Genomic DNA, 27,962 nt, shown 5'->3' with positions numbered 1-27,962 from the left:
CTCGGGTTTCAATTGCTTGCTTTGTGGTACTTAACCACGTCCCTTCGCTGTGTTCTTCTTCGATATACTGGATCATGTCTTTCGTTGCTATTCTGATTCTTTGTTTCCTCTCAAATTTGACAAAACACCGTCCTGGAAGTACGAACCAAGTGACCAACGGTGCCCAAAAAAAATTTCCTTCTACGGCTATTCCGATTTGTTATCTCCTTTCAAAATCTAGCATAGCACCGTCCTGGAAGTCTAAAGCCAGTGAATAGCGGTACCCCAAAAAAATCCTAGGCGTTCGGAGTTGCTGGGCTTTATACGTAGCATCAATACAGTCTTTACCTCTACTTTGTGCATGGTTGCATACCTAGGCAAAGCCAATTTTCATGGTGACCTAGACAGAAGTGATGTTTCCACATCCAGCTGTATATCAAGGAGATGCTGGGTGTGTGAGGTATATATGCTCTGGGGTGTCCATCGCAATACCACAGGAGCTATCTTGGCCACGAAGAAGATCGACCGCGAGGCTCTATATGTTTAGCCAGCTATACGCAAGGCTATGCGCCTGGTATAAGTAAATTTCCTTGCAGCATGTCTCTGGTTGACAATCCGCAATAATGAGCTGATGTCCAACCTCTCCATGGGATAAGACTTCTGGATAGAACCGTCCAGTCTCCGTCACTCTCTCATGATCATTGATCTTAAGCGAAGGAAAGCGGCACATTCAAGAACAAGAAGGAACGGGTCTACGTGCACCCATGGAATGAGCAGACGACGAAGCACGTACGATACGGCTGTACGTGTGAAAAGATGTCAGTACTGCACAAAAGTGACCCCATACAGTCCTTAGACTTCTACCATGACACCGAGGCGATTGGACATACTTCAGCTTCATACGTAGCTGAGTCCACTAACGCCACGCAAGAGGCCGAGATAAGTTCGCAGCATGGGTCGGAAGACATTTGGCACGCTAAAAAACTGGGAGCCGTTTAAATCATGGACAAAACGCGACTGGGTAGGAATGAGGTCGTCATTAGTCTACATTCATCAGATACACCCGTGGACGTATACGTCGATTCAACAAGACAATACATATATGATCGCCAGTCCCTCGCCCATATTAGCATGCCGTGCCAAGACAAGCAGCCAACAATTTGAACCGCTACCAACGCCAATCCAACCATACACACCGATATTGGTTCGGATTATCCCTACGAGGGCCACTTGGGCAACGAAGATTTTCCCTGATTTACCTGACTGAACCGCCCGGTAGGCCGCCGCCGTCTGATGATGCACGTGGCCAGTAGAATAAAGCTTGCGAAGAGGAAGAAGACAATTTTCACAACACGCCAAACCTTGGCTGCAGTCGAGAGTGGTGCGCTTGACAATAAGTCAGAACCGGTGTGTCAAGAAAGTGGATAAATTGAAGATTGTTCGGATCGAAGTAGGACGAAGGACAGACGTGAGATTGAGCGCTTATTGCTCCTTTTCGTACCCTGCTGGCTTCTCCATGCCTTGCATTTCGTAGAAACGAGATGTGCCTGCGTTGTGTTAGTATATGGGAATTGGCTAAGGATGGTGGCAACTTACAGCTGTATCCGTTCCAATCAAAGTTGTCCTTGGGGTTGCAAGAGCACTTGTGGTCGAGGCGGTATTGCTCGCCTGTTGGGCAATGTGTGAATGGGACGTGGTAGTAGGCAATATCGTTGAAGAAATGGATCTCGTCCTTTTGTAGAAGCAGACCAGCGGCAATGGAGTGCACGGGAGCATCGCCCCATCGTTCGTAGAAGAAACCACCAGCATGGTCGAGCGAGGTGAAGAAGTCGATGTAGGCATCGGAGCGGAGCCAGTTGAGGTTGCCTATCTCGAAGTTGGACCAGAAGTGGCAGTGATTGTAGGTCTCACCGCCATCGTCACTGAGGAACTTCATGCCGTTGTCCTTAACAATGTGCTGGGGGTAGTGCTTGGTGAAGTTCTTGGTGGCGTCCCAGAGGGTAGGAATGGTCTCGACGTATTCGTAAAGACTGAGGGTGAAGCTGTACTTCTTCTTGTTGTCGGCCATGAACTTGAAGGTGTCGTAGTTGATGTCGCAGTAGAGCTCAACGCTGGGCTCGACGCGCCAGTACCACTCGTAGTCGAGCATCAGGGGATGGCGGAAGAAGAAGCCAGACTCGTAGCGGCACATGTGCCTGTAGCTGACAGAGTCGCCGTAGATGATCTTCTTCTCCTTCATGGTCTCGCGGACCTTGGCGGCCTTGTCCTGGTCAATCCATTCGGGGAAGGACCAGTGCTCTTTGGGAATCTTGCCGTACTTGGTCTTGCCGGACACAAGAGCAGATGTAACCTTCTTGAATTGATCGTCGAACTCGTCGTCGTTGAGGAAAACCCAGTCGTAGTGGAACTTGCGGTTGAAGCGGTCTTCGACTTGGCGGATGGACTTGGCGATTTCCCAGACATCGGAGTTACGGGCGAGGGTAACGAAGGTTGCGTTCATGCGGTCGCCGGGGGCAGTCGCGGGGGGGAGGCCCTCCTGCTCGTTGGGCGTAGTGCCAGGCGCAACTTGTTGGACTTCATCGTTGGCGACGGGGGCGTTGCCCTGGGGAGGAGTCGCGGGCGACTTGTTGTCCTGGTAGACTGGCCAGCTTGCGGAAGGCACAGACGACGAGGAGCCGATGAAGTAGAGGAGAACGAGGGCCTGGGTATGGTCAGTCGCTGCTTCCGCAATCGTCACACGATGCCGGCACGTACCACTACGGCAAAGACAAGGTAGCGGATATACCGCTGGTTGCCGGCCATGGCGGAATGGCCCTGAGGCTGCTGCTCTTTGGGCTGCTTCTTTTCGGTCACGTCGGAGCCCTCCACTTTCGCTGCTCGATTGCCTTTGCTGCGGACGACGTGTGGGGTACGGAGGAGGCGTGGACGAGGTGTGAGACGTCTACGGGTAGCCCTAGGGGTGGTGCCGGACGGACGCTGTCGGCGCGTTGGTTCCCCGGAGTATAGGACTACAGAAAAATGAGCGGATGCGAGACGCGGGGAATGCGCATCGGCCAGTAGTCGAGGTTGAGGTGGCAGGCAACGTGAGGGATGGAAGACACGAGGTGGATAGGAGTCGTCGACGGGCGCCGTAGTAATGTAGCCACTTCGCAGGGAGTCGGATTCTTTGGGTAAGGCCGGGCCTGGCCGCCAATTGGGAGCAAGCCGCGATGGAGCCAACCTGGGTTCGCAGTACCACAGGCACAACCTCACCCACCCACATCGTCGCCGTTACTGTACCCTGCGGCGTCATTCGCCTGTCGCGAGTTATCTGCACATCTGCCGCCATTTATTCGTGGGTGCGCCCATGCGACCGCCGCCCTGCCAATCTGCCTTTACTTAGTAGCCCAACGTCACCACTTTCGCGTGTTAAATATCACTTCGACCGCCGCATAAACACCACCACACCACCCCCACCGCCGGGTTCCGCCCACCATGTCCTTTTTCGGCTTTGACCCCAGCGGTCCGCGAGACCGCGGCCACGCCTCCAATGCGCCCGGGTTTGGCCAGCACGACGCCTTCGCCGCACTGGGTGGAGGGGCAGCCGATGACGATGTGTAGGTCGCGTCTCACGTAGCCCACAGCTCCCACTTACCCTATCCACAGCATCGACTTCGAGGAGACGTACGACGGCCTAGGCGACCAGCTCGACGACGATGCCGATGACCTCAACGACGACACCTTCGGCGGCGGCCCTGCCACGCAGCAGTCGGTCGGAAAACACTTCGACTTCGCCGGCCAGACCTCTGCGGTATCAAACACGCTGCAGGAGGAGCAGATGCTGTACCAGGCCCGTCAGAAGTACCCCCAACAGCAGCAGCAGCAGCAGCAGCAGCAGCAGCAGCAGCAGCAGCACCATCAGCAGCAATACCAGCAACAGCAAACCCAACAGTACCAGCAGAGACCACCCGTCCCCCAGGCGTCGAAGCCAAACCGCACTGGCTACGAGAGCTACAAGGATCCCGAGTACATCCCTCAGCTGGAGGCGCGCGCCGACATCTGGGGTCTCAAGCCCAAGCAGCCCGCTGCGCAGAGACAGCCTTCGCCGCAGCCCCCCGCCGCTTCGCAACAGCCCGCGCCCACCAGAAAGGCCATGAGCATGGAAGAGGTCGAGGCCATGATGCGCGCTCAGTCAATAGGTACCCCTCCAGTGCAACAAGCCCCGCCTCCAGGCTTTCCAGGATTTGCGCAACAACAGCAATTCGCCCAGCAGCAGCAGCAGCAGTTTCCCCATGGACAGCCCCAGTACCCCGGCATGCCAGGACAGTTCGCGCCCCAGATTCTGCAAAGGCCTCAACAGCAGCAGCCCGCTCAACAGATGCCGCCTAGACAGCAACAGCAGCAGGTCCGCGCTGAGCTCCCTGACCAACCCGTCCGATCCCAGCCGCCCCAACAGCCCACCATCCTACAGCGACAAAGGCCCCAATCCAACGAGCCCGGCGCTCAGCAGCAGCGCCAAGCAACACCCCAGGCTCAGGCCCAGGGCACACCCACCCAGCCTCGACAGATCTTGCAAAACCCAAACCGTCTGTCAGGACAAGGCCAGCCTGTTGTTCAGAATACTCCCCAGGGTCCTCGTGGTGTTCCAGCAGGACACAACCGCGGTCCGTCGTTCCCCGGAATGGTCATCACCCACCCCGAGCAGCTTCTTCAGCTGTCTGAGGCCGAGCGTGCCGCCTTTCTTGAAGAAGATGCTAAGCGGGCCAAGCGGAACCACAAGATTGCTCTCCTAGCAAAGGACAACGGCCTGATGACGCCGCAGGACAAGAACTTCATCACCCGAATCCAGTTGCAGCAACTGATGACTGCGACGGGCAACTTGGAGGAGAGAGGACCTGAGGCAGCTATTGCAGAGGACTTCTATTACCAGGTCTTCACCCAGATTCGGGGTGCTCCACGCCAAAACCCACAGCAGCCAGCAAGCCAATTTGCTCAAACATACCTGTTCCAGACCAACAACAGGTTTGGCAACCGCAGACAAGGCCGAGGCGGAGACAACCACATGCAGCGCATGGAGCAACAGATTCAGCGCGCAGTCGAGGCGGCCAAAGCAAGACCAAAGGCTAGGCAGCTTGTTGTGGAAGGTAGTCTTGGAAAGATTGCGTTCAGCAACTCCAAGACCCCTCGACCGCTGCTCAACCTGAAGCGGCCAGAGACGAACGATAAGCTGCCGAAGAACCACCGGTCTTCCATCGCTGACCGGAAGGAGGCTCTTCGCAACATCGAGGCAGTGTACAAGACACTGATGCAAATGGAAGACCACGAGCGGGCAATGCCACCGCCGATCCAAGAGAGCAGCCCTCCTGAAGCCATCCAGGCACATATGGAATGGCGTTCGAAGATCGAAGCGCTCCACCAGCAACTGTGGTTGAACACAAAGATCATGGAGCCCATTAACCCTGCGTATGTTGTAATATTCCCAAAACCTATTTCTTGCTAACAAACTCTAGCACACCGCATCCGTTCATCTCCATCCTTTCACACGCCAAGGGAAAGAAGGTACTTCCACGACTTTTCCGCCACATCAACGAGCAGGAGCGCATTACCGTCGTCACTATGATCGTTGTCCACCTAGATGCCCTTTCCGTGGTCGGCCGTGCTATCGCTACGCCCGAGGAGCCTTTGAGTGCAGCAATCCGAGAAGAGGTTGACCTTTTCTCTAGCACTGTCATGTCGCCTCTCCACGCGCACATCTCAGAGGCGCCGTTGAATATTGTTATCGGCCTTCTTGGTCTTGTTCTGGACCGTACCAACCTCCATACTGTGGCTCGAAGCAGGATCGGTCTCACTCTCCTTACGTTCCTCATCTCTCGCGCCGAGCTTCTTAAGCAGTCAGCTCCCGAGATGGTTACCGACTGGCAGCAATGGACGACACTTTACAATCGTCTGTTTGACGTCATCGAGCCTGTGCTTCCTTATTTGTTCCCAGGAACTATCAACGATACCGACGACATGTACATCTGGCAGTTCCTGGCTGCAATGGGTGTGGGCGCCAGTCCCGAGCAGCAACAGAGGTTGGTGCTCGGCGTCAAGGACCGCGTCATGGAGACGGTCTCTGTTAGCAAGGCTTTGCCCGCTGAGATGGCAAGCGCACGTACGGCCAACGTAAACCTCTTCATGAGGGCCATCGGTCTAGATGTGGAACTGCTTGGATGAACACGTTTAATGATCAACATTTGAGCCATACCAACGCCATCCAGACGCCACGCATCGCCCTATGCAGGCGGCCGATGTTCGGAGTACGAAGTTCATGCCCAAGGGGTTGGACGCCACCGCACTCGAAGGTGCAGCACCAAGTTACACACCCATCGCTTGGATGTAGTGTGGACGTTGCACAATTCTCGCAGAGCGAAAGATCTGAGAGCTGGCAACGATGAAGTTGGGTGTGCGGGTGGGCGTTGATGTCGTGCTCATGATGATGATGAAAAGGCATCGGTCGGCGCGTTGACGACGTAGACGGAATGTCACCTTATGATAGAACAAAAGCGCCTGCATTCAATATTCGAATATATGCATTGATTTCATGCAACCTTCCTCGCCTGTCAGTGTCAAGACCCTTGAAAATGTCTTTCTTCCGCGCCCGTGCACTTGCGGTTGCCTTTCGTGACGACACCCTCTCTCGCTTGTCTAGAACGATGAACTTGCTTTTCTCAACGCCACCTGCGCAGCGTGCGGACTATTCTCCACAGCGCTCAATCATGCTTTGCGCAATTTCCCCTACGCCGCTGTACCAAATAATGGAGTGGAGAAGCTCGATCATCCACGCCGCCTGGCGCCGGCCATTCGCCCTTGAACGCTACGGCTTGCGAAATCAGGGAAAATGCCGCACCGGCCTCACCAACAGCTTCAAAGCCTTGATGTTCGAAACATGAACCTCGCATCGGCGGATGCCCAGTCTGTTTGCTTGCCGAGATAAGTGGCGCGAAACCGCGATGAAGCATGTTTGTAATGATGGAGCATGTTTGGGAAGACGCGCATCAGGTTGGTTGGTCCTGGAGAAACTGCAAATCCGATCCCGCAACATGACAGTTAAGCTTCGCCGCGGCTGCTTGTCTGACATCCTGGATGTACGAGAGACATGGGAAGACCTCCGGCTTCTCGAGTTGCGGGTTGGCGGGCCCTTTGTTTCATCCATGAGGCAACGCCCAGTTAGCTTGTCTGGTCTTGGCATTGCGAAACACCGTCCCCCGGGCTTCGTCAGCTCACCCGTTCATGCTCGTTGACGGCATGACCGCGCGTCGTCAACTTCACGCGACTCGGCGAGAAGAGGCTTACCTCGCCAGAACACCAGAGCAGCCACAATGGTCAGTTGAAATGAGGTGGCTGACAGAAACAACTTTCTAGCATCACCAGGCGCAAGCTAGCACTACCGTTCGAGAGCCTCTCGTGCGACTCTGACGTTTGTCGGTACCACGGTACTGAAACGTACCTGCAGTCGGAGCCCTGCCTGATGCTAGCTCTCTCCACATTTCTTCAACAGCGTCAAGCTGGACGCGTAACGACCCCCATTGCCTTATCGATACCTCTCCGAGGAGGCTCGAGATGCTTTTGGGCCAATCACATCGCCGTATCTAGACCCATAGTCCCCGTTTCGCACGATTAGTAGCCAACTAGACGGGCTTCTAGATTTCTGTGCCTGAAAACCTGATAGGAGCTAGGCTTGATGTTCCCCATGGATCATCGACAATGCAGCACGCGTAGCGTTTTGTCTGCTGCCGCGTGGATCTCAGCTTGGCCTTGAGTGTCGAGTTAGCGCTCCCAGATCATTCATCATGCGTCGGCATCGGTTCGGATTGCAGGCTCAGGTTTCATCCTTCTCGAGTTTCACTGTCTCTACATCGTTGGTCGCATAGACGTTCCTTCTTTAAAAGCACTCTTTTCGCACCCTCCTTGAGAACCGTGGACTACCATCAGGCCGAGCCTTCTGTTCTGTTTCTTTCGAGGAAGTTGTGTTTCGTTTCGTACCTTCCTTTCTTTACCCCATTCTCTTCTTTCCAAACGACAGGTTCTTCCAGTCCGGCTGCCGGTCAGCATTAGCTCAACAGCTCAACATGTTTTCTCTACGATTCTTATTCTTCGTCACTCTTTTGGCGGCCGTTGTGCTTGCCGCTCCCGCCCCTGCCCGCAAGAGGGGTCTCCAAAAACGCTCGTTCAAAGTTCCCAGGCAAATCAACAGGGCTCACCCGACTGGACCTAATGGCGCTGCTGCTATGAGGAAGGTGTTCAGGAAGTACAACTTCAAGGTGAAGGAAGACTTCATGGTCAAGGAGGGTTTCATCTCGTTCTCAAAGCAGAGCCAGAACGTGACCGCAGCTGCTGCCACTGGTGGCAACAAGACTGGCAGTGTTGCAGCCAACCCTGAGGACAACGCTGCTCTGTTCTTGTCGCCTGTCGATATTGGTGGTCAGACCCTGAACTTGGACTTCGACTCTGGTTCTTCCGATCTTTGGTGTTTCAGTACTGAGCTCGACCCGCAACTGATCGGCCAACACTCCGCTTTCGACGCATCCAAGTCTACTTCCTTCAAAGCCACTGCCGGTGCTCAGTGGAAGATTAGCTACGGTGACGGTTCCGGCGCTGCTGGTATCGTTGGCACTGACACTGTCACCATTGGAGGTGTCAAGGTTGAGGGTCAGACTGTCGAGCTAGCCAACCAAGTATCCCAGTCTTTCGTCCAGGACACCAACACTGATGGCCTCGTCGGTCTTGCATTCTCCAACCTCAACACTGTCAACGACGGAACCAAGAAGACCCCCGCAAAGACCTTCTTCGACAACGTCATGCCCAACCTAGACATGCCCGTCTTCACTGCCGACCTCGACCCAGATGGCACCGGTGTTTACGAGTTCGGCAAGATCGATGCTACAAAGTTCGAAGGCGACATGGCATGGATCCCAGTCAAGGCTGACACTGGCTTCTGGCAATTCGGCTCTACCAAGTTTGCCGTCGGCGACCAGCTCTTCGAGAACCCTCAAGGCTCCGACGCCATCGCCGACACCGGTACATCGCTCCTGCTCGTCGACCAGCAGGTTGCCGAGGCATACTACTCGCAAGTCCAGGGTGCTCAGCTTAACGCTCAGGTCGGTGGCTTCATCTACCCGTGCGGTACTGCCCTCCCTGACATGAGTGTCGCAATCGGCGACTCATACATGGCCAAGATCCCCGGTAGCCAGATTACTTTCGCCACAGTTGATGCGGCCAACACGACCTGCTTCGGCGGTGTACAAGGCAACCAGGGTGCCGGTCTGCAGATTTACGGTGACACAATGTTCAAGGCCCAGCTCGTTGCTTTCAACGGAGGAAACCAGTCTCTCGGCTTCGGTCAGAAGCCTGTTCCCAAATAGACGCGCGTAGCTAGTGGAAGGAAATACAGTCCTACTCGCATGTACATAGTTCAACACCCTTTGCACATTCACATGAAAATATACAGGACAGCCTAGAACAAATCATGGCCCAAATAAGCCACGAGTTAATGAATCAAGAAATCAAATCATCATCAAATTTTCCCTGCTCCTTCCTGTTTGTGACATTGCGAGACTACTACAAGCGCGTGACCACGTGGACGCCAAGGCAGATACGATGAAGAAAGCGCAACCCTCGCAATCGACACTCACCATTTGTGCTTCTCATACGAAAGACAGCCAGCTAACGACTATTGTTACCCACATTACTTGAGAGCGAACATTCTTCAGACGCGACCAGCATGGACCTGGACCTCGGCCTGGACACATCGGAGCCAAGCGTCCTCGAATGGGCGAGAGCGCAAGGCGTTTGCGTGAACTATGAGACCGAGTTACTGCACATTCGCCATCTTCAATCACCATCAGACGATGAGTTTGATCGACATCTTCACGAGCCCTCCGATGCGACCATCGACACGGTTGTCAGCGGGCTTGTCAAAGAAAAGCTTACGGTGAACAAAGACACTGCGTTGCTCCTCAAGGCAGCACATGCTCTCCAGGATGAACTTGCAAGCGATTTGACGGTCATTAATAGCCGGACATGGGGACGCGATCTACGTCAAGAGCTACCTGTGTTACCATCAGACCATGAGCTCGATGTTCTCAACTTTGGTGATGCAGCTGCGCCGGACTTCAAGAACTTACGAATACCTTACGAGGTCACTGTAGAAGAGAGCGGCGAGGGCTTTGGATGGCCAACCAAGTATCTCGACTACCCTGCACAATGCGAAGCGCAAATTAGAGCCGAAAAGCTCGCTATCACACGGGATGTGTTGGTTTATATGCAGGATACCATCCGAGACGCGTATGTACCGGATGACGGCCAAAAGCTGGAGACGGAGAGCCTGATACGAAAACAAGTATGTCGTAGTCTTATTCAATTCCGCTTGCTAACCAACTCAGAAGCCCACTATTCGGCCTGTGACACCGCCCTTACTTCCAGAATCGCCGCCACTGACACCATACATTCCATCCTCACCCACAAATCGTCTGCCATTTGATTCAGATACTGCCGACTCGGTTACTATTGAGGCGCAGGCTCTGCAGGAGCGAATTCTGGCAGCGGACGCTGTTCTCCGCACAAACTCGAATAGCAGTGATTCGATGCTATTTGATCTTACTCACCCCCCTCAGTTCAGTCCTCACTTCGAACCAACCAGTTCGCCCATACTGAAGCGCCGAGTTGAGGATCTCAAAGTGGAAGGTCCTCTTACGCCATCGATGTGTTCTAGTTCGCCCATGAAAAGGCTAAAGTCTGTGTCTTTCGCGGACGAATCCTTACTCTACAAGCCATGGGGTGAGGATGACGAAGATAGGGTTGACTCTGACCAATTCTTCCACGAAATCGAAGAGCAGGCTGAGCGCGCCAACAAGAAAATCGAGAACGAACGACTGTCCGGCGCTGACACGATTGCAAGGGTCGATATTCCATACATGGACTTCTCGCTGCCCATGGCACCATGGATAGAGTACAGTCGGCGCAAGGGTGGCGATCATCGACCTGATGACACGGAACTGCAAGCGCAGATGCAATTTCTCTTACGCATCAAGCGAGAGGATCTGAGGTTTGCGAAGTCCTGGCATGGGCTTTCGATCCCGGAACGAGAGTTGAAGTGGGGCTTTCTCACTACCAAGGTGTCTACTCTCAGTCTCGAAGAAAAGCTTCATGGCGAGTCGGAAGTTGCTAAGATCGTCACTGAACTGACTACGGGCGATGTCGCGACTAGCTCAGCGCAAGTGTGGAAACGCGAAGGCCTGCGTATCCTTGACGAAGATGAGGACGAAGAAGATCTGGATCCAGAGGAATACGATGAGCGAAACGACATGGAGGCTCTGATACGCAAGCGAAAACTTGAAATGGAAGAGGAGGTCGTGGAGAAGCATCGCAGGCGCACCTCTTCGCAGCCGACTGCGCGTCCACAGATCCGATCCTCCACAGAGATGCAAGAGAGCCACCACTTCGGAGAACGCGAGCCAAGAGAAGACCAGTCGGCGAAGACCCGATCGAAGAGGCTGGATCATGCCTCCCAGAAACCGCAAGCTGCCAAACAAGCGACTGGAGACCTGATGTTTGGTGGGTTCTCAGCAACAACCGCGCTTAACAAGTTCATGCAGACGCGAGGGAAGCCAGTAGATCGCGTAGAAAGCAGTACCGCAAAAGTGTCTGACTCTGGGGATCGCGATCAAACGATGACACACACCTTACCGGTTCGATCAAGGGGGTCTTCGTCCGACCAGCCAGTGCATCAGGCTCAGCGGGCACAAACCACCAACAAGCCGCTACCCCAGCTTCCTACCGTTCCGAGTAATCTGGCGCCTTGTTCTTTCGTGATCTCATCGACCTTTCTACAGCAAAGGGGAATGCTGAAGTTGATCGAGTCGATCTACCCAAGTGCAGAGATGGTGTATCGAGACTACACCTTACCGCACTCGGCAGCCAAAGAAGCTGAGATCATACTGTCACCTTCCACCGGCCTCATCTTTACCACCTTACAGCAGATCAAGCAAAGAGCTCTTCCTGGCCAGCCAGATAAATCACCCGTGAAAGAACGCATGTTGAAGCTCCAACTGCGGTATGAGAGACTAATAGTGTTGGTGAGCGAAGGGCTAAGCCGCGAGATGGAAGAGCTAGGATCGAGCCGACCAGATGACCCGCGCGATACAGAAGCTCTGAAAGCTTTCGATATGTTCGCCAGCAAATTAGAAGGCGAAGTACTTGTTCGATACGTTCGTGGAGGGGAACAGGCTCTGGCGCGGTCCACTGTCGTTGAGATGGCAAAGTACGGACTGCCATATGGCTCAGCAGACATTGGCGACATCAAGCCTGTGCCGCAAGAGACAAGCTGGGAAGTTTTCCTCCGTCGAGTCGGCCTCAACCCATTCGCTGCTCAAGTGATCATGGCATGGCTCCGCAAACCCTTGAACATGCCGATAGCTCCTTCTTCAACCCATCACGCGAAGACTGTCTCAGCATTTGGTCTCGCCCGCTTCTTACTGATGGGTGAAGAGGAGCGAATCCATTCATTCCAAGCTTTGATGGGTGGATATCGCGTTCTGATGAGGGTTAGCGAGCTGATCGACCAACGGTGGGTCAGCGCTGTGCATGGGTTTAGGATGTGAGATGAGCTGAGGGCAGTTGCGTTATTCATTACGACGGACTTACGAGCATGCTATATTCAGAAGTCGGACGGAATGACTAAATTTAGAACGTTCGCTTTTCTTGTGATGCAGCACGAAACGTCATCTCAACTCACGGCCAGTCTGAGCTCCTTCACACACGAGTGAATGTGGGGTGAAGCTTGGACCAAGAATGACGCAGAAGCATCTCGAAATGTCGCAAAGGCTGCGCAACGATGATTGTTGCATGTCAAACTTTTTCACGCGCGGCTTGCAGCCTTACTGCCATCTCAAGTACTTCTTCTTCGCATAGCCTCGAATCACGCGCTTGCGACACGTGAACATGTCTTCAGTCGGTGTCATCATCTCAGGGCGGCCTGTCATCACCGAGCCTTCCTCCGTTATATCGCCGACCCAGTTTGCCTTCCAAATCCCTTCGCAGCCGTCCTTCTCCCACATCGTCGTCTTCCTGCTTCCGGGCGTCACCTTACCAGATGGCACCGCCGCCGCCGTATACGCGCAATTACCCGGTACGACCGACTTCAAACTTCTCGGCGCGATCGCGAACGAAAAGCCTAGCGCGATATTCAAAGTGAACGCGAAAGCTGGTGGGCCTGCAGGTGGTGGCCTAGGCGACAATGACGATGCCATGGTGGACGAGGGCGTGTCGGTGGACGCGTCGAACGGCAGCACCGTGCCGCTGGCCCTTGGGATAAGCGTTGAACCAGCGCAACAAGTCGCCGCAGCTCTGGAGCAGAACAAGGCTCAAGAGGCCGCAGCATCGGCAACACCAAGCACGGGACAAGGCAACGAGTTGGTGCTGAGAGGACAAAGGAGCGTGGAAACCAAGGTGCTGGCGCAGAGGATCATCAAGAACTGCTACGACTTCTTGACAAGCTGGGGCTCGGGAGACACGGTGCCGTTGAAGGCATTCCAGGCATGGTGGACAAAGTTCGAGGGCAAGATCGAAAGGGATCCGGGCTTCCTGGAGAGGAGCGACGGAGGTTGAAGACGTGACAGCATCGGTGGATTACAAGGCTGTAGGATACGAAGCTCACATGCAGCCTCTCAAAACGCCTTGTTGACACCGTCCCACTCTGGCTCCACGAGCCATGCCTCATACATCGCACGCGGCCACGAAACCTTCGGCACTTTCTCTGGCTTCCGCTTCGCCTGCTCCACCACCGCATCACCAAGCACCTTCTCGATCCCCGCCCGCTCGTACCGCGCCTCCAGTTTCTTTGTCAGTGACTGGAGCACTTCATAATACTCGCCTCTCCGCCCGAAATCCGTAATAACAGCGACCCGAACAAGCCTCGAAAGCTCTCCGATTCTCTCGGCAATCTGTGGGCTGGTATGGCATGCGATGGCTGTCCAGACATCATGCGCCTCTGTCCCACCGACCCCAAAGCCACTTAGCAATTTGACTGCGGCGTCGGCGCCCTCGATCTCGAAGCGCTGCGGGCCATCATAGTCTTGTGTAGTCCCGATATCGTGGAAAAGGCATGCGGTGAAGAGCAGATCGCGTTGATGAACGTCCTTGAAGTACTTGGAGGATTCGTGTTTGGCCAATGCGTCGGCGTAGAGATACACCCTCATGCTGTGGTTCAAAACTGCCGGATGTAGCAGCTGAGCTGCATGTGTATATGCGGCTTTCAATATTGGTGTATCGAGGCTGTGCTCGGAAAGGTACTTGTATGCTCTGTCGTCTGCATCTTGAGCTTCGGCGATAGCCAGGTCGGACGGTGGGCACATGGTAGTTATAGAAATAGAAGATTAGTATGAAGATCCATGAAGGAATCACATCATCGTGTTGTACTTTTCGTCAAGAAATTGCTTCAGCCACGCCTTCTTGTCGTTTGGTTCCCAATCGGGACGAAAGGCGTGAGTGAGCGGGGTCACCACAATACCTCCGAGGACACAGCTCTCGCACCTCCACATCCATGTACCGCCCACCCAAGTCCTAGAGCAAACAAAACGTAAGCCTCACGACTAGAGGCCGGTAACGGCTATCAAGAACGGTGCCCAGTCATCGAGCTTTGCAAAAACATACTTGGCGTTCTTACTAGATATCTTCTAGCGGATCCAGAGGGTGGGTTATCGCATGCAAGGCTTACTGATAAGACCCGACCATACCACGACAAATTCGGAGGACTTGCATGGCCAAGAGAGCGAAGCTTGACTACGACTCGCAGAACTCACTAATCGAGCTGCTTGTAGAAATACCAAGACGGCATGACGACAGTATCTTCACAGTAGCTTGACAACGGCTTGATAAGAAGCCGTGGAGATAGGCGTTGTAGGTTGGCCGACGATGAGCTTGGCATTGGAGCTGCATGAGTTGGAGGTCACGACGAGTATAAAGGGCCAGTTCAAGTTCCTGAGGAACTCGATTGTGCTCCAGCTACGTACCTCCTTCATACGCAAGGATGAAGCTCTCTACCCAAGTCCTTCCTCTTCTCACGACTCTTACACTAGCTTCACCGATTGATCTCAGTCGCTCAAATGTCCACCGACTGTTCGTCCGACAAGACATCCAAACACCAATAAACGCTTCTCTTCCTAATGTCACGATCTTCGCAACCGGCGGTACAATCGCGTCTCAGGGCAACAGCAACACACAGACGACCGGCTACTCGATCGGCCTCGGAGTCCAACAGCTCGTCGATGCCGTTCCAGAGCTTCTCAATATCTCGAACATTGCCGGCTATCAGGTCTCGAATGTCGGCTCTGGTAGCATAAATGAGACTATCAGCCTGAGTCTGGCGCATATGATCAATGCTGAGCTAGCGAAAGATGAGATTTCGGGTGTTGTGGTTACCCATGGAACGGATACGCTTGAGGAGACTGCATTCTTCCTGGAGAGTACCGTCAACTCTACGAAACCTGTTATTGTCGTTGGTGCTATGAGACCAGCGACCGCGCTGAGTGCAGACGGCCCGCTAAACCTGTATCAAGCGGTTACCCTAGCCGGTTCGCCTGCTGGACGGAATCGAGGAACAATGGTGAGTAGATGAGCAAAGGCTGAACTAGAAACGTAGGTTAACAGTACCCTCAGATTGTGCTCAACGACCGTATCGGCTCTGCATTCTATACAACGAAGAATAACGCCAACACACTCGACACATTCTTCTCGACTGAAGCCGGCCAACTCGGTGTCTTCATCAACCAGGTGCCATTCTTCTTCTTCGCGCCCTCTGAGCCCGTAGGCCGCGTAGTTTTTGACGTAACCAACATCACCGACCTAGCCTCCGTACCAATCCTTTACGCACACCAGGACATGGATCCCACTCTTTTCAACGCATCCTATGCCTCCGGTGCCCAAGGTATCGTTTACGCTGGAGTTGGCGCAGGAGGCGTATCAAGCAAAGCGGGTCTGGCTGCAGAAGAGCTCTACAACGCGACTGGTATTCCAATCGTGGCTAGCCATCGAAGTGCAGATGGACTCGTACCAGACGGTGGCGACTTCACTATTGCGAGTGGGTTTTACAATCCGCAGAAGGCGAGGATTCTGTTGCAGCTGGGTCTTACGATGGGATGGGGCGAAGATGAGATCAGAAAGGCTTTTGCGTTGAGCTACCCTGCGCCGTGAGCGAGCTTGTCTGTTTTAGCATAATTGAAAATGTTTATGAGGCAAAGCAACTGCAGGCTAACCCGTCTCGTTCACAGCTTTCCACACCTGTTAGCAGGCTCGATGTGGTGATGATGCCAAGACGGGTATGTCGGATGAGTGGTAAGCAGAGTACGTCGAGTGAAGTCTGCAGTAGGTTGTCTAGCTGGCGACGGTTTATCCTGGTGTTGTTGAACATTTGCTATTTGTACCAATGAGCTTGAAGCTGTCGTGGAATGAAACCGTTATGGAGGAATACGCGACGTGGCTGTCGCGTCGACCCGTCAGACTACGCTGGGTCGGGCTGATTATGCGACGAGCCAACATCGATCGCGTACGCGTTTACGGCAGATTGCGCGATGCGGCGTTGGAGTCGTTGGTGCACAGCCTACCAAAATTCAGGGCAAGCCAGATCTCACGCTGTTAGCCGGAGGCCGTAGGGTCTTGCACCACCGACGTCATGACTTGGCGCTACTTTGGGAAGTCACTCATCTTCCCCATAACTAGGTTCATTGCCCGGCATTGATGATAGCCAAGTCAAACCTAAAATCGCAATTATGTCAAATGATATCGCAGCAAACCGCTCTGGGCTGAAGGACTTTATTTCTTCCATAGCGACCATCTCGGGAGATCTTTCAAACATTACTGCACCGCCGTTCGTACTAGCCGAGAACTCGACAGTTGAGATACCACAATACTGGGCGGATCATCCATATCTCTGGGCTGCACCGGCGTTGGAAGAGGACCCTGAGAAACGCGCGTTGCTTGTGCTCAAGAACTTCCTAGGCTCGTTACGAGGACAGCAATATGCGGGGCGGAATGAGGAAGATGGCGTCAAGAAGCCGTTGAATGCGTTTCTCGGCGAACTCTTCCTCGGAAGCTGGAATACTGAGGAGCTGGGCGAGACGCGATTAATCTCCGAGCAAGTCGGCCATCATCCACCTGTAACGGCGTGCTATTTGTGGAACGATCAAGTTGGGATCCGGGCGGAGGGGTTTACGGAGCAAGAGATCACATTTTCTGGAAACGTCAGTATCAAACAGAAGGGATACGCCATAGTACATGTCGACAAGTACGACGAAGATTACCTCCTTCCACTGCCGAACATTAAGGTCAAGGGTCTCTTAGGCGGGGTTCCACATCCGGAGTTGTACGGCGAATATTCTCTCATCTCATCCAACGGATACATATCGCATATCAAATTCGAGGGCAAATCTTTGTTCGGCTCAGGGCACAAAAATGGATTCCACGCAAGATTTTTCCATGCAGACAAGCCTGGTGAGACCATCTACGAAATCGAGGGGGCGTGGAACAGCACGTTTACCATCAAGGACGCGCGGAACGGTTCCGAGGTGGAGACCTTCGACGTCAGAACCATCAAGCACAAACCCATGACTGTGCCCGACCTCTCAGAGCAAGACCCATGGGAGAGTCGCAAAGCATGGGGCGATGTCATATCATCCCTGCATAAAGGCGACATGAAGGGCGTTTCAACTGCGAAAAATGTAGTCGAAAATGGCCAAAGGCAGATGCGGAAAGATGAAGAAGCGAAGGGCGAGGAGTTTCAACACGTCTTCTTCAAAACAGTACCCAACGACCCGATCTTCGATAGATTAGTAAAGCATGACCCGCAAGCTTACACTGTCGATCCGTCAGGCGGCATTTGGAAAGTCGACAAGGAAGCCGCGAAGCAGCGACAGCGCCCGTTCCACGGCAACCTCACACCATCAAACGAAAGGGTGGGTGGAGCGCAAACGCAGGGGCGGACGCAAGAGGGCAGAAGATCAATAAATGACCAAGATCAGCAACGCAGTGGGGCTGCTGGCGCAGTGGGCACGGCAGCGACGTCTAACGGCTCTGCACCGGATGGGCCGGTTCACAAGGTCGGCGACGTGAGCCCACGTGCCGACCAACGTCCAGATTCGGCAGTGGAGAGCAAAGGGGAGTCCCGCAGTCAACGGCCCAACGTAACGGAGGTAAGTGATGAGATGGTTGAGAATTTCCTGAGGGCGAAAACGAGTAATGTACAGTAAACGGTGATTGTGAAACTTGGAGTTGGTCATGCGCTAGAGTTTGACCTAGATTATGTAGCTTTTGATACTTAGATCCCTTTAGTCAAAACGTTCTAAGGTTACATACACCGCCAACGAATCTCGCTTCAACTTGCATGTATTGCTGAGGGGCGAGCATCGTACACGAGCTCTACACCACGCGAGATATCACGACATCCCTAAGGCAGCTGTGACGTATACAAATCTGATGTGTTATATCCTTTTTTTGTATTGTTTTGACTGGCTCGCGCCGCCATGAGGATGGTATCATGAATCTAAATTAGCTAATAACAAAATCGTCCATATCGTTCACTGTCCACTCCAGTTGCCTTCATTTCTACCGCCTCTCGTTCTTCTGGTTGATGTGCGTCTCCATTGTGATTTCTCCAACTCTGCATTCCTCATCAGACACCTTCCCACCGCCCTTTATTCTCCAAGTGTTGAACACCTTGTCGCTCTTCTCGTTTTCCGCGGATAGATCATCGCGGAGCCGTACTGGCTGGAGGTTGCCCATGCCATAGTCCTGGTCGATCTCCGACTTCGTAGACACACCCTTTTCAGTCTTCAGTAGAGACATTGTCATGCTGAAGAGGCTGGGCTTCTTTTTCGATTCTCTGTTCGGGTCGTTGACCCATTGTGGTGTTCGCATGCCAGAAGGACGTGACGGGCCGAAGGAGGAGTTGCTGAATCCGAATTTCTCGGAAACTTGTCGCCAGAGGGGACGGAGAGTAGCAAGGGAACCAGCCGTGATGGCGAGACCCTGTTCGATGTCCGACCAGATTGCGATATCAACAGTGGCCCAGAGGAAGTCGGGGTTCTTGAAATCCATAACGTAGCCCATGCGCACACAGACTGCGACACTAGCACTGCAAGGTTGTTAGGGATCGTATGCTGAAGTGATGACAAGTAAACTTACACGCAGGCCATCCCGAGAATAGGAATCAAAAGGACCCTGGTCTTGACGGACATGTTCAAGCCCCAAATCAGGAAGAAGGGTAGAATAGCAAACGTGAAGTCGCTGATGACCGAGATTGCGCTGTACAGGAACGTAAGACCGATGATGACGTCTACGTTGATACAAGTCCCTTCTGGGTTGTTCTTGTCCCAAAAGAAGCTGATCGGGTGGCATTGGAAGAGGGTGACGAAGAAGAAGACGAGGCCGCACAGCACCGTGAGGCCCATCGCAGCGTAAATGATGTATCTGAATGAGGCGTGTAAAGTCAGTTATTGAATCCCATGGAACTAACGCAAAGGCAAGGCTTACTTGTGCAGTTTCTTGACAGTGACACGGAGAAGGAACAAGCCAATGGACATCTTTGACGTAATCATCGCCCAGCAGTATGCGATGTAGCAAAGCCACCAGTACTATACATACTGTTAGAATTGACGGCAAGACGAGTTCAAAGGTTCGCACATACCCTCATTGCTTTGTACTGTTGTTCACCCGAAAGTGTGTCCATATGGCGTCCAGTGCCATAGTGGATACCGCCAATTGCGCAAGTAGCAAACATAACATGAGCACACAAAGCGGCCACCATCCACCAGTCGTCTGCTCCGAAAGCTTTAACGATACGGGCCCGTACGTAAACTCGCAGGACAGTGGTAATGAACGCAAGCGAGACGAACGTTGAGCACACCTGCGGATGTCAGTCAATGGTCTCCACTTCCTTCAGCGTCTTTGAACATACCGCCTGCAGTTCAGGTCCTCGGTTCGCAAGTTCGTGCCTTGAAGCCATGGTGAAGGCGTGAATTCGGGCAAATCTGGTTCACCCCCAGGTTCTGAAGAATCCGGCGGGTTTTGGCTCCATATACCTCGTACCCGAGCCCTTGGGTACCAGCCAAGTTGAGTCAGCCCACAGTCAAGCGAGTCTCGATTCGATGGGTACCCAGGGGAAGGGCGGCTCGTGGGCCTGCCCTGTGCTACTGAATCAGGAATGGCAAACACCGCCGGCATGTCAGAGCAGGGTCCGCTTGCACGCCATGCTGATCAACGCCCAGACGTTGCGATAGGACATCAGGGATGTTGTGGCGATTATTCCCGCGGCTTCACAGCTGCTGTTCTGGGAGTTCTCCTACCACGTTATCCGCCTGAATCATAGACGATCATAATTTGTTGATGGAGAACTGCGGCTCGTGAAGCTCCCGCAATCTAGACTACCCGCGCACAATTAACGTCGACGGACTCCGTTCCGACAATCAAGTGCCCGCTTTGGCTGCAGACGTCAGAGTTTTCGGTGCTCAAGTTCCCGTGTTCAAGTTCCCGTGTGTACAAGCCTGTGGATCCGCTCTGGTCCCACAGGCTGACCTCGATGTTGATTTCTAACATTGGTGAATGCCGGTTAAATGCCAAGCGTCAATGTCGCGTGGCACAGGAACAGGAGGGATCCGCGTTTTCCTCAGGGACGATAGTCAACGCATGTATACATGCGCAGGTGCATACTAGACGTGACTCTGTTGGGGACGAAATTTCCGGCGGGGCGTGCTAAGCGAGGCGATCTAGCACGATCTTGGTAAGACACGTGGGAGCTACAGGGTAGCGGAGGACGTCGGCGACCGTTAGCGGCAGATCGTGAAACTGTGCTTCGAGATACCGAGGCATGACTGGGTGATGATTGGGAGATGGGACACGACTCATCAGCAATGCATACCAAGGCACTTAGAGACGGCTTGTTCAGTAGCGGAACTGTCACTCGGGTCATCATTAACCCCTTGAAGGCGACGGAGGCGACTCCGAAACAGTACGTAAGGCTGTTGACATCTGATCGAAAGGGGAACGCCCAAGGAATGATACGAGCGATGAACCACGAGTCGTACTGACATCGTTGACAGATTCGGACAGATCAGTCCGATATGGAAACGAGCTGCATCTATCCGCTCGAAAAGACACCAACACGGACGATGCTGGCCAGCCATCCTTGTGTCTTTCACACCGCAGCACCTCTCTACACCTAGATAGAAGATCGTCCTGATAATCAGCCGGAGGATTTTGTTGGCCAAGTAGACACGGAGGACACGGAATGAAGCCCAACTGGCCAGGAACCATATGCGTTCACCGACGATCGCATCCTAACGTAACGTTTCGGGTCATCACGAACTGCCCGGCCCTCTACGAGTTCCCACTACTCAGGATTGCGTCGGCAGTAGCAGCTCGCGTTGACACTAACATCAGCTACAGCAAGTGCTATCCTGAGTTGCTGCCCAATGATTCCCGCCTCGTCTTTTCGACCCAAGGTTATCAAACTCTCATGGTAGCCGCGCAAGGCCCATACGTTGTTCGGATGTTGCCTTGCCCGCGGTAGCGTATCATCGAACCCTAGGTCTGCTTTATAGACCGCTGCCGCATCTTCTATTCGGCCCTGCTCCAACAACAGAGCGGCATAGGCGTGTCGTGTCGGCTGCATCCAGGGCCATGGCTCGGCGTACACCAGATCGTCGTCACGCTGGATGGCTGTTTCAAGGTGTCTGAAAGCTTCCTCGTAGTTGCCTTTGCGGTACTCAAGTTCGCCGTCCAGCATTGCTATCCCAACTTGAAGGACGACATTAGACCTGCATGGGTTAGTATGCCCTTATAGCCCGCCATTCCGGATAGTTTGACTGTATGCACCGTACCTGTTTGGAAAATCCCCACATATCCGAGATGCTGGAATACGTTCAACTGCTTCGACCAGAGCGTCGCGTTCCTTCTGTGCCTTCACGATGTCGCCGGTAACGGCATACGCAATACCTTTGCCATAATGCGTCATAGCCGTTGTCACACAGTGAAGGTCCCTATCCGATGGCATCTCGAGTGCGATGAGATCCTGCCATTGCCCGAAGCGAACCAGGACATGTACACGAACTGATGCAAAGTTCTCCAGCCAGTCTGCCATGGGCGGACTTTCGATGCGCAGAAGCGAGACAGGCAGTGAGGCTTCCATGCGGTCGACCGCATCTAGCGCAACCTTCAGCTGCCCCGCAAACATCGCTGCGTATATGAGCGAGTGATAATTGTGCATCATGTAAAATGAGTAGAAGTTTTGTGCTCCATGCTCTGAGACATACTTCTCATCTGCAAGGCAGGCTTGGGTGTTAGCGTCTATGGCACGTCGATAGTCGCCAACAAGGATGTCCAGATGGGACGGCATATGTCTATAGGTCTCTAGAGTTAGTATGTGCTTTACGGAGGCTTCTTGCATGCACTTACAGCAAATGTCCTCCGTCGGGGGTAAGATGTCTTAGCTGATCTGCACAGATAAGGGCTACTTCAGGCGTTGCTGACATCTCCATCAAATGAATGTACAGGTGGAGAACTCCTGGGTGCAGATGTGAGCCGTTCTGCTGTAAAGCCTTTTCGAGCACGGTCTTCGCCTCTAAAGAGCGAGCACCTGGCGTCGGTTGGCCCGTCTTGAGATCCCATAGATTCCATGCCGAGAGACAGACAAGAGAGTCTGCGTAGAGAGACGCCACGTCAAGGTCGTCAGAGAAACGCTTGTAAACACCCTCCATAGCTTTGGCATACTCTTCGTTACATGCTTGGAACGCAGCTTCATCTAGACCTTTCGGCACGCGCACTTGGACGGCGTCGATTAGGGCTCTTTCCAGATCCGACGCACTGGATGCGTGTAGTTCGGCCTTTTCGTTCGCTTCATTTATCTTTCCTAGTGTGGCCTTGAGTTCTTTCTCGTCAAACAAGTCCCAAGGCTTGTTGTAATTCGGTCCGAGGGCGAACGCGAGCTGCGTCGATCAGCTGGGTACACAAGACATCCCTGGGAGACCATCAAAGACCTACACCCCAATAAGCCATCGCGCAATTCGAGTCTTCGCCGATAGCTCGTTCAAAGCATCGAGCGGACTCTTCATGGTGAAAGGCGTAGCACCAAACCAAACCGCGATCGAACCATATTTGCGAAGCTGGGCTGGATGTGCTAATCTTGCGACGGTAACAACCCAGATCGTACTGGTAGGAAGTTGAGTCGCGCATCGTGGCATCGCTGGGTAAGTGTATGAAAGGCGGGAAGCCGACGGGTCGGCCGGAGGTGGGGCCCGGGTGGGGGCTTTCTTTAGCCTCTCTGCCAAGGCTCAATCGGATCTACCCCTCTAAAGAGGTATCGTATCCTACGATCTGAACTATGAGCCATGGACAGCCTATAGAATTCACTTAGTAAGAGAAAGGCATGTGATACCGAAAAGAACATGGTTTATCATGTGTATATGGTGCGTCTAGCTTTTGTGACAACGCAGAAGCCTCCTGAGGTCTTCCGATTTCCCGCGGGGATGGCCCACAAACCAAACACCACTCGCAGGCCACCACCATCTCATCAATGCCCGGCCTGTCGTGATCAAGCAATCGTTGACCGATGGACTTTCTCTTGCTTTTTGTGTGACTACCTAATTATCAAGCAACTAGGAATTTAAGTTCCTGCGGATTGGCCCCAATGCTGTGCGCGTGTTGCTATCTATAGCGCCTGAAACTTCACTCATGGCTTCAGACGAGTGGGATCACGTAGATATCCGCTCTCTGTTTTCTTGGAAAGCCCTTATTTGGTCGCCGATGCACATCGAGGTAATTGCGATCATGTTCGACATTATTTATACATTGGTGCAGCGCTGTGAGGGGAGTGTGAAAAAGGGGGCGACGAGGCAGTGTGCAAGCCCCGCGGGAAAGCGTGCTCATCCCGTCCCGACTGTTTCCCTTCCAACATACGTACCTACCTTTCCAAGACCATGTTTCCCGACAAGCGCTCTTCGATTTCATTTCTTCTACTGTGAATACACATAATGCGCAAGTTCTGGTCTCGTCAGCTTTTTAATGAGTGTACATTACGACGCACTGGAAGGAGGTGGGAATTGGGGGCCAGAAGTTGCCCCTGCCGTTCGTGCATATTGTGAAGTCACACGGCTGAGGTTGGCACCACTGGTGGTCCAACAAGAACTCTCACCAAAAGCCTCATGGGCGTGGCTGACTAGACCTGGGGCGCTTTCTATGCTGTTGTAGTTTCAGCCCACTCAGCCATTTGTAGTAGCCTTCTGCTCCAAATCGTCTAGATGCAATTCACCTTTCTTACTCAGTATGTACTGAATTTTTAGTGCACAAACAGCCACCAAGATGAACGACGGAAGATCAACATCCCCCCAATTTAGTCGGTCGTCTGCAACTTCGACAGGACGATTCGGCTCTTCGCGACGACCTATGTCATTCCCAGCAACAACATATAGCTTCGCAGACGATGTGGATGCTTCTGAAGAGCCTCTTGTACACTCCAACTCTACAGTTCATCTCAGTAACGACCCTGCCACTGAGCGAGCAGCTGTAGTCTCGAATCACAGCCCGGATATCGTAAGTGTTGAGAAGGCAAGCAGAGCGTCTTATCGCCTTCGCAAAACCATATCCTCATGGATTTTTGAGATTTTTGCATTGATCGCAAGCATCGCCTCAATCGTCGCGATCGTCATCATTCTCATTGGCCAGAACAACAAGCCGATCACAGCCTGGACATTCATCTTCACGCTCAACACCTGGGTAGCCGCTCTCGGCACGGTAGCAAGAACTGCTCTGGCATTTGCTATGAGTGCATGCGTTGGACAGCAGAAATGGAGCTGGCTCAATCGAAGGTCAGATTCTGTACTTGCATTCGAAAGGTTCGACGAAGCAAGCCGAGGACCCTGGGGCGGGACTCGTCTTTTCGTTTGGTTACGTTTCAGGTAAGATACCGGATACCGTTAACACGTATCGCAAAACTGATATACTTGCAGACATTGGGCAGCGTTGGGTGCTCTAGTCACCGTAGGTATGTCATACCTGGTCGATCTACACCACTTGCTAGCAAGCTTACAGCACTTGTCAACGTGGGACGCTGCAGAATGCATTAGAATTAGGCTGACACAACTGCTCTTTTTTAGGTACAGTCGCATTCGACCCCTTTTTCCAGGCGGTCATCTCGACCTACGGAAAACTCGATGACATAGCGGTAGGCTCCAACGCTGTCGATATCGGGTCGTTCTCTAACGCTAGCATCGGTCGAGCTTTGAGAGTTGACGGTGGATACGTAATAGAGAACCCAGGCGGACCCTTAGGTGCTAGCAGAACACCGTCCGGTCTTTTGCAATACACGTACCCTGAGAGTCGGCCAGACTTCGGTATCGTCAGCTCTGTCAATGCAGGTTTCTATAACGCATCCACGAACACCCCCAACACTGTCGCCTTCACTTGCGCTACTGGTAACTGTACCTGGCCAGCCTTCGTTTCGGCTGCTGTGTGCAGCTCTTGCAAGGATGTCTCTGATACGCTCGTTTTCAATGGGTCGCAAGGATCGAATGGGTCGACTATACCGGGCGCCACAAATGTTCATTTTGAAGGGTAAGTATCCCCGTACGAACTGCATGTGATACATACACTAACCTTGTAAATCCGAATCCAGACCGTACCCCGTTTTCTCCCTACCAGAGACTGAGATCAAGAACTTCAACGGCTTGTCGAAAGTAGACGACAACGATTGGTATAAGTATACTAGCGGCGGTGGAACAGGGACTCCCCTAACCTTTATGACGGTAAAGACTGGGTCTACTGCGCGCCAAACTCTGAAACATTCTGATTTGCAAACTCTGATGATGAGCTTCAAAATAATCAAAGCTGCTGATGACTGGGTCAAATCGAAAGTACCATGGGAGTCGTCACATCCTGTCGCAACAGAATGCGCGTTGTATTTCTGCTCGAACATCTATCAAGCCAGTAGTAAGAACGGTCTAGTCCAAGAGAACGTCATCGGGTCTTGGGCTGTGCGAGACCCTGACTCACACAAGATATATGAATCCATCGGATCTCTGGATGCGGAAGACGAAAAGTACATTGATAGCACCGGGTACGACCTATACAATCCTACCATAGATTTCCCGCGACACGACCTTCGGCTTCTCATCCCTCCCCAACAGGCAGGCGGCTTCTCTCCAATGGCGGCACAAGAGGTCAACATATCTCACGCGCTTCTCCGAAGTACTATCGACTATCTCCACGTCTTCACGAGCTATGCTGCAAAGTTCAATGGCGACCCACCACCCTCTGTGATCGCCTTTCCAGATAGAGCCGCACCGGCTTTCGTTGACGCGTTATGAAACTCCACAAACCTGACCACGACATTCGAAAATGTGGCTCGTAGTCTCACAAACCAGATGCGCGATACCGCCCCCGATCGACTTGAGGGCGTCACACAACGCTGGGTCACACACGTACGTGTCGACTGGACATACATGGCTTTTCCGGTCGCAATGCTCTCGATAGACATCCTATATGTGATTCTCGTTATAATTGAGTCTGCACGACTGAGAATACCAGTATGGAAGGAGAGCGCGCTTCCCACACTGACGTATGGATTCGATAACGAGACACAACGGCTGCTGAGGGAGACGGCACACTACAAAGGAGATAAGAAGGTTAAGACGAGTGTGAGGTACGACCTGGATGAACAGGAGGACTGTTTGAGATTGATGGTTGATTAGAAGATGGCTGTTTGATATTCTTCAGGCGCGTCAATGTCCGGGCAGGTATGAGGGGTTTAGCGCGTTCTGGAATGGGAAAGCTCCAAATTCGTCAGGGCGGCAATTTTGGAAGGAAGTCGCGTTCTCATGATAATGACATCAATGCACAAGAGCTTCGATGTTTCAACCCTTTTGCTAGCTGGCAGTGAACGCGTGAGGTTCGTGTCATAGCCCAAGTGGCACGCGATGGGGTGGCTGGTCGATAATCGCGCTAGCATCTAGTTACGTCACCCCACTTCGTTCCGATCGTGAGAGGACTCATTCCGAGCACTGCATCGCTCAGATCACGCCACGAAGTGAGTCAACGTATCAAACCTCCACCACAGCTTGAAGTAACCAATGCTCGCATCCAGGTGTACAAGCATCCTCAACAGATATCCGAGAACCGTCCCAACTACGAGTTCCATACGCTACTTCGCATCACCCTTCTTTGCACAACATCCTCAACACCAGCCAAAAAGCATGCTGCACTCAGCCACCGAGTCAGCGAAGAAGATCTTCGCACCAACAAGCAACTCCGAAGACCCCGGCCATGCAACCCAATACAACAAAGGCGCACTAGACCGCGAGGACCTCCTCCCCTCGCCAACCGACCAGTTCCACAAGTGGTTCCAGGAAGCCCAGGCCAACAACGTCTACCAGCCCGAAACCGTCGTCTTATCCACCGCAGAACTACCAAGTGGAAGAGTCTCAGCACGCACGCTCTACATGAAAGAGCTGGACGAGCGCGGCTTTGTCATCTACTCAAACTTCGATACAAGTCGCAAGGCGAGCGACATACGAAGCAATCCTCATGCGGCGTTGACTTTCCACTGGCGCGAACTGGAGCGTCAAATTCGTGTCGAAGGAACGGTAGAGCGGCTTACGAACGAGGAGTCGCAGGTTTATTACGATACGAGGATTCGCGGTTCAAGGATTGGCGCGTGGGCAAGTCAGCAGAGTAGTGTGATTGAAAGTAGGGAGCAGCTAGAGAAGAGAGTAGAGGATGTGGAGAAGAGGTTCGATGGCAAGGATAAGATCCCCGTGCCGGAGTTTTGGGGCGGGCTGAGAATTGTGCCGGATATGGTGGAGTTTTGGCAGGGACGGCCAAGTCGACTACATGATCGTTTTGTTTACCGGAAGGTTGGTGGAGAGGACAACACCGAGAAGATGAAGGGGGCAGAGTGGAAGATTGAGAGGCTGAGCCCGTAAGAA

General features: G+C 53.1%; 12 protein-coding genes across 12 annotated transcripts; 8 read left to right on the top strand and 4 right to left on the bottom strand.

Annotated features, from left to right (window-relative positions):
• Positions 1-1,461: 1,461 nt before the first annotated feature.
• Positions 1,462-2,781, bottom strand: J4E86_000926 (uncharacterized protein; the record flags this gene model as incomplete). Its single annotated transcript, XM_051441499.1, has 3 exons — positions 1,462-1,526; positions 1,576-2,680; positions 2,734-2,781. The coding sequence occupies 3 exons, from the start codon at positions 2,779-2,781 to the stop codon at positions 1,462-1,464; spliced, it is 1,218 nt and encodes a 405-aa protein (XP_051307670.1).
• Positions 2,782-3,453: 672 nt separating this feature from the next.
• Positions 3,454-6,174, top strand: J4E86_000925 (uncharacterized protein; the record flags this gene model as incomplete). Its single annotated transcript, XM_051441498.1, has 3 exons — positions 3,454-3,575; positions 3,625-5,421; positions 5,469-6,174. 3 exons carry the CDS (start codon positions 3,454-3,456, stop codon positions 6,172-6,174), a joined length of 2,625 nt encoding a protein of 874 aa, XP_051307669.1.
• A 1,895-nt stretch (positions 6,175-8,069) lies between these two features.
• On the top strand, positions 8,070-9,362 carry J4E86_000924 (uncharacterized protein; the record flags this gene model as incomplete). Its single annotated transcript, XM_051441497.1, has 1 exon — positions 8,070-9,362. One exon carries the CDS (start codon positions 8,070-8,072, stop codon positions 9,360-9,362), a length of 1,293 nt encoding a protein of 430 aa, XP_051307668.1.
• Positions 9,363-9,721: 359 nt separating this feature from the next.
• J4E86_000923 (uncharacterized protein) lies at positions 9,722-12,599 on the top strand (the record flags this gene model as incomplete). Its single annotated transcript, XM_051441496.1, has 2 exons — positions 9,722-10,339; positions 10,383-12,599. The coding sequence occupies 2 exons, from the start codon at positions 9,722-9,724 to the stop codon at positions 12,597-12,599; spliced, it is 2,835 nt and encodes a 944-aa protein (XP_051307667.1).
• A 340-nt stretch (positions 12,600-12,939) lies between these two features.
• Positions 12,940-13,605, top strand: J4E86_000922 (uncharacterized protein; the record flags this gene model as incomplete). The annotated part of the gene is made up of 1 exon (XM_051441495.1): positions 12,940-13,605. The coding sequence occupies one exon, from the start codon at positions 12,940-12,942 to the stop codon at positions 13,603-13,605; it is 666 nt and encodes a 221-aa protein (XP_051307666.1).
• Positions 13,606-13,664: 59 nt separating this feature from the next.
• On the bottom strand, positions 13,665-14,351 carry J4E86_000921 (uncharacterized protein; the record flags this gene model as incomplete). Its single annotated transcript, XM_051441494.1, has 1 exon — positions 13,665-14,351. One exon carries the CDS (start codon positions 14,349-14,351, stop codon positions 13,665-13,667), a length of 687 nt encoding a protein of 228 aa, XP_051307665.1.
• A 674-nt stretch (positions 14,352-15,025) lies between these two features.
• Positions 15,026-16,188, top strand: J4E86_000920 (uncharacterized protein; the record flags this gene model as incomplete). Its single annotated transcript, XM_051441493.1, has 2 exons — positions 15,026-15,601; positions 15,655-16,188. 2 exons carry the CDS (start codon positions 15,026-15,028, stop codon positions 16,186-16,188), a joined length of 1,110 nt encoding a protein of 369 aa, XP_051307664.1.
• Positions 16,189-16,763: 575 nt separating this feature from the next.
• On the top strand, positions 16,764-18,239 carry J4E86_000919 (uncharacterized protein; the record flags this gene model as incomplete). Its single annotated transcript, XM_051441492.1, has 1 exon — positions 16,764-18,239. One exon carries the CDS (start codon positions 16,764-16,766, stop codon positions 18,237-18,239), a length of 1,476 nt encoding a protein of 491 aa, XP_051307663.1.
• A 355-nt stretch (positions 18,240-18,594) lies between these two features.
• Positions 18,595-19,993, bottom strand: J4E86_000918 (uncharacterized protein; the record flags this gene model as incomplete). Its single annotated transcript, XM_051441491.1, has 5 exons — positions 18,595-19,123; positions 19,174-19,458; positions 19,522-19,622; positions 19,676-19,894; positions 19,946-19,993. 5 exons carry the CDS (start codon positions 19,991-19,993, stop codon positions 18,595-18,597), a joined length of 1,182 nt encoding a protein of 393 aa, XP_051307662.1.
• Positions 19,994-21,376: 1,383 nt separating this feature from the next.
• J4E86_000917 (uncharacterized protein) lies at positions 21,377-23,040 on the bottom strand (the record flags this gene model as incomplete). Its single annotated transcript, XM_051441490.1, has 4 exons — positions 21,377-21,803; positions 21,867-22,385; positions 22,441-22,970; positions 23,026-23,040. 4 exons carry the CDS (start codon positions 23,038-23,040, stop codon positions 21,377-21,379), a joined length of 1,491 nt encoding a protein of 496 aa, XP_051307661.1.
• Positions 23,041-24,827: 1,787 nt separating this feature from the next.
• J4E86_000916 (uncharacterized protein) lies at positions 24,828-26,345 on the top strand (the record flags this gene model as incomplete). The annotated part of the gene is made up of 3 exons (XM_051441489.1): positions 24,828-24,848; positions 25,166-25,593; positions 25,655-26,345. 3 exons carry the CDS (start codon positions 24,828-24,830, stop codon positions 26,343-26,345), a joined length of 1,140 nt encoding a protein of 379 aa, XP_051307660.1.
• An 885-nt stretch (positions 26,346-27,230) lies between these two features.
• J4E86_000915 (uncharacterized protein) lies at positions 27,231-27,959 on the top strand (the record flags this gene model as incomplete). Its single annotated transcript, XM_051441488.1, has 1 exon — positions 27,231-27,959. The coding sequence occupies one exon, from the start codon at positions 27,231-27,233 to the stop codon at positions 27,957-27,959; it is 729 nt and encodes a 242-aa protein (XP_051307659.1).
• Positions 27,960-27,962: the final 3 nt, after the last annotated feature.

This window comes from Alternaria arbusti (genome assembly GCF_024043155.1).
Source record: "Alternaria arbusti strain BMP 1465 chromosome Unknown scaffold_1, whole genome shotgun sequence".
NCBI classification, from domain to species: domain Eukaryota; kingdom Fungi; phylum Ascomycota; class Dothideomycetes; order Pleosporales; family Pleosporaceae; genus Alternaria; species Alternaria arbusti.
Note: the sequence above shows the minus strand (reverse complement) of the source record. Positions and strands in the feature narration are given on the sequence as shown.